Here is a 7483-nt window from a genome sequence, read left to right as displayed (position 1 = left end):
CTTGGGGAAAACAACGTCTGGAGTCTTGAGATGGTAAATTATGAAAGTTCAGTTCAACCACAGAATAGGTGATGAGAGAGATATTTGTAATCCGGGGTAAATGTCAAGGGAAGGCAATTATGTCGAATTCCACATGTTCCATGGTGGTAAAACAAGAGAACCGTCACTGTAGATTTTATCTGTCATCCTTCCAAATCCACATACGAATTATCACCCAAAGTGACTTGTCATAAGGCGTATCATCTTCAAATGAATTACCACACCACACCCAGGCAAGGGTTAACACATCAGTGGTCTTCATAGGATACCCCAAATCAGATCCACTCCTATCGATTAAACGAGATGACAACCACACATTCGATGTACGCTGAATCGATAATTAACCCACACTTGTGGGCATAGGAAAATTCCAAACAGTGACCCTTGGCACTTATTTCCCTTGTTTCGATCCTTCCATTTTTCCTCATTCATCTCCGTCTGACTCTGAGTGTCTGTGTCCTCAGTTAAAACTAAACAAGCTGGGAGTGATGTAAACAAGCTGCAAGTCAGACTGATTCACCTTCTTAATCTCTCTCTCTCTCTTAAAATGACAGTCCACAGCAAACAAAACCTAGGGATTCATAACAGCTGACTGGTGTGCCAGTAGTTGGGATGACTGAGTGAATCTTTTCCCACATTCTCAGCAGGTAAATGGCTCCTCTCCAGTGTGAACTCGCTGATGTCTCTGTAGTGTGGAAGACCGAGTGAATCTCTTCCCACATTCTGAGCAGGTGAATGGCCTCTCTCCAGTGTGAACTCGCTGGTGTTGCAGAAGGTGGGATGACAGAGTGAACCGTTTCCCACATTCTGTGCAATTGAACAACTTCTCACCGGAGTGAACACGCTCATGTCTCAGTAGGGTGGAAGACTGAGTAAATCCCTTCCCACATTCTGAGCAGGTGAATGGCCTCTCCCCATTGTGAACTCGCTGATGTCTCTGTAGCTGGGATGACTGAGTAAATCTCTTCCCACATTCTGAACAGGTGAATGGCTTCTCCCCAGTGTGAACTCGCTGGTGTTTCTGTAGGGTGGATGGATCAGTGAATCCGTTCCCACAGACTGTGCAGGTGAACGGCCTCTCCCCATTGTGAATTCGCTGATGACTCTGTAGTTGGGATGACTGAGTAAATCTCTTCCCACATTCTGAACAGGTGAATGGCTTCTCCCCAGTGTGAACTCGCCGGTGTTTCTGTAGGGTGGATGGATCAGTGAATCTCTTCCCACAGAATGAGCAGGTGAACGGCTTCTCCCCAGTGTGAACTCGCTGATGACTCAGTAGTTGGCATGACTCAGTGAATCTCTTCCCACATTCTGAGCAGATGAAAGGCTTCTCCCCAGTGTGAGCTCGCTGGTGTCTCTGTAGGGTGGATGAATGAGCGAATCTCTCCCCACAGACTGAGCAGGTGAACGGCCTCTCCCCAGTGTGAATTCGCTGATGACTCTGTAGTTGGGATGACTGAGTAAATCTCTTCCCACATTCTGAACAGGTGAACGGCTTCTCCCCAGTGTGAACTCGCTGATGACTCTGTAGTTGGGATGACTCAGTGAATCCCTTCCCACAGACTGAGCAGGTGAATGGCTTCTCCCCAGTGTGAACTCGCTGATGACTCTGTAGGTGGGATGACTGAGTGAATCCCTTCCCACATTCTGAGCAGATGAACGGCTTCTCCCCAGTGTGAACTCGCTGATGTCTCTGTAGGGTGGATAACCGAGTGAATCCCTTCCCACAGTCTGAGCAGATGAATGGCCTCTCCCCAGTGTGAACTCGCAGATGACACTGTACTTGGGATAACTGAGTAAATCCCTTCCCACATTCTGAACAGGTGAACGGCTTCACCCCAGTGTGAACTCGCTGATGACTCTGTAGGGTGGATGAATCAGTAAATCCTTTCCCACATTCTGAGCAGGTGAACGGCTTTTCCCCAGTGTGAACTCGCTGATGTCTCAGTAATTGGGATGACTGAGTGAATCCTTTCCCACATTCTGAGCAGGTGAACGGCTTCTCCCCAGTGTGAAGTCGCTGATGTCTCAGTAGGCTGGATAAGTCACTGAATCCTTTCCCACATTCTGAGCAGGTGAACGGCTTCTCCCCAGTGTGAACTCGCTGATGTACCAGTAGGTTGGATGACTGAGTGAATCCCTTCCCACAGACTGAGCAGGTGAACGGCCTCTCCCCAGTGTGAACTCGCTGGTGATTCTGTAGTTGGGATAAATAAGTGAATCTCTTCCCACAGACTGAACAGGTGAATGGCTTCTCCCTAGTGTGAACTTGCTGGTGACTCTGTAGTTGGGATAAATGAGTGAATCCCTTCCCACAGACTGAACAGGTGAATGGCTTCTCCCCAGTGTGAACTCGCTGGTGAGCCATTAGGTCAAATGACTGAGTGAATCCTTTCTCAGAAATTAAACAGATGACCAGCCTCTGCCCGGTGTGATGAGAACTGACTGGTGTGTCCACAGGTGGGAAGACCGACTGAACCCCTTCTCACACACAGAACAGATGAATGGCCTTGCCCAGTGTGAACTTGCTGATGTACCTTCAATTGTGATAACCGAGTGAATCCATTCCCACTGTCTGAGCAGGTGAACAGCCTTTCTCCTGTGTAAAATGACAGGCTTGCTATTTGGTCAAATGACCAATTAAATCCCTCTCCACAGTCTGAGTAGGAAGGATGGTCGATTGAATCTCTTGCTCCGCTTCTTAAATATCCAGACAGAGACAGCAAAACTGGTGTGCCGTGTTTGAGATTCCCGGCGACAAAATCCTTCTCATTTTTATCCTGTGAAAAGATTTACAAAATCCATCAATGGGTTTAGGACAACATTTCAGATGAGATTACTTGAGTTGCCAAGGTTTGATCTGGTATCACACTGTTACAGTGAGGTTCAACGAAAGTTGGACAGAGAAAACATCTCCTGACTGGGCAGAGTGCTGGTATCTGGAATGACCAACAATTCTCTGATGCTCTTCCTGTCTCTATAAGAATGGGGCATTTCTTCCGTCTCCGATCTGTGACCTGGCTCAGTTTGACTCTCTCCATTGGTATTATTCCCTGTTCCTGCTGAGCTGCAAGGGTGCCTGGCCCCATAGTAACTGAAACAGTCTCACGCAAATTGTCTTTGTGGATGTGCATCTAGGATTTTCTTTTATGTATTATTAACTGAAAGTACTACAGTTTTAACACCATATAACAAAATTCCTGCTGAGATGAATGGTTGGTCCGCACAGCTGTTAAAAGGGGTTAGAGTGAATTTTTGTAATATTTCAGGTTCTTGTAGAAAGGTACAACACAGAAACAGGCCCTTTGGACCACCTAGTCTTGTGCTGAACTATTTAAACTGCCACTCCCACACCCCTACAATCCAGGTACCTACACGAACCTCTTAAATGTTGAAATCGAGCTCGCATGCACCACCTGGGATGGCTGCTCATTCCAAACCTAGATGACCATCTGTGTGAAGAAGTTTCCCCTCATGTTCCCCTTAACATTTCACCTCTCACCCTTAACCCCTAGCCACTGGTTGAAGTCCCACCCCCATCTCAGTGGAGAAAGCCAGCTTGCATTTACACTATCTATGCCCCTCTACCACAATCAAATCTCACCTCAATCTTCTACATTCCAATGAATAAAGTCCTGACCTGTTCAATCTTTCCTTATAACCCAAGTCCTCCAAACTTGGCAACATCCTTGTGAATTTTCTCTGAAATCTCTGAATCTCTTTTAAATCATTCCTGTAGGTAGGTGACCAAAACATCACACAATACTGCAAATTAGGCCTCTTTTACAAGTCAACATAATATCCATCTATTGTCAGTATTTGGTTCATGAAAGCCAATGGGCTAAAATCTCTTTTTTCCTTCATTATCTAACTGTGATACCACTTTCAGTGAATTAAGGACTTGTATTCCCAGGTCCCTTTCTTCTAAAACACTCCTCCGTGCCCGACCAGTCACTGTGAAAGACCTCCCTTGGTAGGTCATACCAAAGTGCAACAACTCACACTTGTCTGCATTAAATTCCAATTTCCATTTCTCAAACCATTTTTCCCAGGGGGTCCAGATTGCACTGCAAGCCATGATAGTCTTCCTCGCTGTCCACTACACCACCAGTCTTGGTGGTCATGAATCTGCTAATCCAGTTAACCACACTATCATCCTGATTACTGATACAGATGACAAACCACAACAGATCCAGAACTGATCCCCGTGGCACACCACTAGACACAGGCCTCCAGTCAGAGAGGCAACCATCTGCTACCACACTCTGGCTTCTCCCAAAGACAGTGTCTCATCCAATTTACTGTCTCATCTTTAATGCTGAGTAACTGAAACTTCTTGACCAACCTCCCATATGAGACTTTGTCAAGTGCCTTGCTAAAGTCCATGTAGACAACATCCACTGCCTTGCCTTCATCCACTTCCCTGATAACTTCCTCGAGAGACTCTATAAGATTGGTTAGACATGGCCTATCATGCACAAAGCCATGCTGTCTATCTTTAATCAGTCCACATCTATCCAAATACTTATATTTCCCGTTCCTGCATATACGTTCCAGTAACTTTCCCACTATTCACTACTATTCACCACTCCGTGGGTTTGGAGATTTCCCTTGAATGTCATAGAATCATAGAAATCTATAGCACGTTACAGACCCTTTGGCCCACAGTGCTGTGCCGACTTTTAACATACTCTAGAAACTGCCTGGAGTTTCCCTAGCGCATAGCCCTCTATTTTTCTGAGCTCCATGTAACTATCTAAGAGAGTGTTAAAAGTCCCTGTTGTATCCGCCTCGACAACCGCTGCTGGCAGTGCATTCGACACATCCAACACTCTCTGTGTAAAAAACCTACCCCTGACATCCCCTCGGCATATATTTCCAAGCACCTTAAAACTATGCCCCCTCCTGTTAGCCATTCTAACGCTGGGAAAAAATCCTCTGGCTATCCACACACTCAATGCCCCTCATCATCTTATACACCTAAAAAAGGCTCTAAGCATAAACAAGGAAATTGTACATTGCTTTGAGGATTTGTTAGAAGTAAACAAAATTATGAGGGTATAGATAGGGTAAATGCAAGCAGCTTTTCCCACTGAGGTTGGGTGGGACGACAACCAGAGGTCATGGGTAAGTGGGGAAGGTGAAAATTTAATGGGAACATTTGGAAAAGTTCTTTGCTGAAATGGTCGTGAGAGTGCAGAATGAGATGTCAGTACTAGTGGTGAATATGAGCTCGATTTCACCATTAAGAGAAGTTTGACAGGTACCTGGATGGTACGGGTATGGAGGGTGATGATCCCGGTGCAGGTAGTTGCATTAGAGAGCTTAAATGATTTTGTGGCATTGACTAAATGGGCCAAACAGCCTGTTTCTCCACTGAACTTCTCCATGTTTCTGTGACAGAGAAGCTGGCCAAACGTGTTTGGAAGGGAAAAGGTAGGAGTGACAACAGAGCAGCAATGGCTGGAGTTTCTGGGAGCAATTCGAGAGCTGAGTGATCGATACATCCCAAAGACGTGGAAGCATTGGAAAGGCAGCAGGGCACAACCGTGGGTTAAATGAGAATCCAAAACCAACATAAAAACAGAGAGGGCAAACAAAAGAGCAAAAGACCATTAGGAAGCTTTTAGAATCCAACAGAAGACAACTAAAGGAAAGTCAGATGAGTTCGGGAGTGGAATTATGAAATGGTTGTCATTAATGAGTTTTGGTTGCACCCAACAGTCCCAGGGCCTCAATATCTCTTGAAAACCAAGATTCCCTGCACTAGTTACCATTCAACTTTTATTTTGTCAGACACATACAAACTCTACACTCTTAAAATTTCACTTCTGAAGAACTCCCACTTACCAAGTACTCCTTTGTTAAAAAACATCCTGTCCCAATTAACGCTTGTCAAATCCTTGCAAATATCATAAAAATTGGACTTTCTCCAATTTAGAATCTCAAGAGAGGTCCAGGCCTTTGTTTTTCTGTATTTACTTGGAATCTCATGATCAGTAGATACAAAGTGTTCCCATACACTAATTTCTGTCACTGGCCCTAGATCACTTCCCAATAGCTTATTGTACACTTCTACATCAGGAATTTTACATACTGATTAAGGTAGATTTGATAAGCTCTATCCCATCTAGTCCTTTTACAGCCTAGGAGTCCAGTCAATAAATGGAAAGTTAAAATCACTCACTTTATCAACCTTTGTTTCTTGGCATAGTCCGCAATCTCTCTACAGATTTGTTCCTTGAAATCCCTCAGACTGTTGGGCTAAGGACAAGTCCAAGTAATGGCTACAATATCATAACTTCATGCCCTGAGGTCTGAACGACATCTGTTTGGTGTCAAAAAAACAACCTTGCCCTCAATGTCACTGAAACAAAGGAGCTGGCTGTAGACTACAGGAGTAATGGGGACAGGCTGACCCAGGATCTGGGGTTGAGAGGGTGAACAGCTTTAAGTTCCCTGGCATACACAACACCGAGGATCTCACCTGGTCTGTACATACTGGCTGTGTGGTGAAAAAGGCAGAACAGCACCTCTTTCACCGCAGGCGGTTCAGGAAGTTTGGGATGGGGCCCCAAATACTAACAACTTTCTACAGGGGCACAATTGAGAGCATCCTGACTGGCTGCATCACTGTCTGGTATGGGTGCTGTACTTCACTCAGTCACAGGAGTCTGCAGAGAGTGGTGCGGACAGCCCAGCACAAATGTAGATGTGAACTTCTCACTATTCAGGACATTGACAAAAACAGGTGTGTAAAAAGGGCCACTGTGTAAAAAGATCATTGGGGACCAGAGTCACCCCAACCACAAACTGTTCCAGCTGCTACCATCTGGGAAACGGTACCACAGCCTGAAAGCCCAGACCAACAGGCCCAGGGACAGCTTCTTCCACCAGGCCCTCTGATAGATTAATTCATGCTGATACAATTGTACTTTTATTTATCCTGACTTTCCTGTTGTACATACTATTTATTATAAACTATTATAAATTTCACATTGCACATTTAGACAGAGATGTAACATAAAGATTTCTACAACTCATGTATATGAAGGATGTATGTAATAAAGTCAATTCAATTCAATTCACCCTCTCCACTATCTGTTCTGTCATTCTGGCTCCAATCCTCCCTGCAACTTTAGTTTAACCACCCACCCCACAGGGGAGCACTAGCAAGCCTTGCCACTAGGATATTAGTCCCTTTCTAGTTCTGTTCCCCTAACTAACGAATCCCCTATCACCCCCTTTGACTTTCCTCTGCCAGGTAATCCCCCCCAACAATTTGTAAAGTGTCCACCTGTTGTTGTGTGGGATAGCAACAAGAGTACTCTGTGATGGCTATTTAACCTCATTCTCCTTCCTGACTCTCACCCAGTTTCCTATGTCCTGCACCTTGGGTGTAACTCAACTCTCTGCACGTCATACCTATCACACCCTCCGACGC

The 7483-nt window shown here is 45.2% G+C and overlaps 1 protein-coding gene across 1 annotated transcript in view; it reads right to left on the bottom strand.

Moving 5' to 3' along the window:
- Nucleotides 1-442: 442 nt before the first annotated feature.
- The window catches only part of LOC140723394 (uncharacterized), a 175092-nt gene continuing 168051 nt past the window's right edge, over nucleotides 443-7483 (bottom strand). Inside the window, 2 exon segments of the mRNA XM_073037976.1 lie at nucleotides 443-1056; nucleotides 1141-2398. Coding sequence (XP_072894077.1) covers nucleotides 611-1056; nucleotides 1141-2398 — 1704 coding nt within the window. The 3' untranslated portion in view covers nucleotides 443-610.

The sequence above is a fragment of the Hemitrygon akajei genome, unplaced genomic scaffold, assembly GCF_048418815.1.
Source record: "Hemitrygon akajei unplaced genomic scaffold, sHemAka1.3 Scf000111, whole genome shotgun sequence".
NCBI classification, from domain to species: Eukaryota; Metazoa; Chordata; class Chondrichthyes; order Myliobatiformes; family Dasyatidae; genus Hemitrygon; species Hemitrygon akajei.
This window is presented reverse-complemented; position numbering and strand designations above follow the sequence as displayed.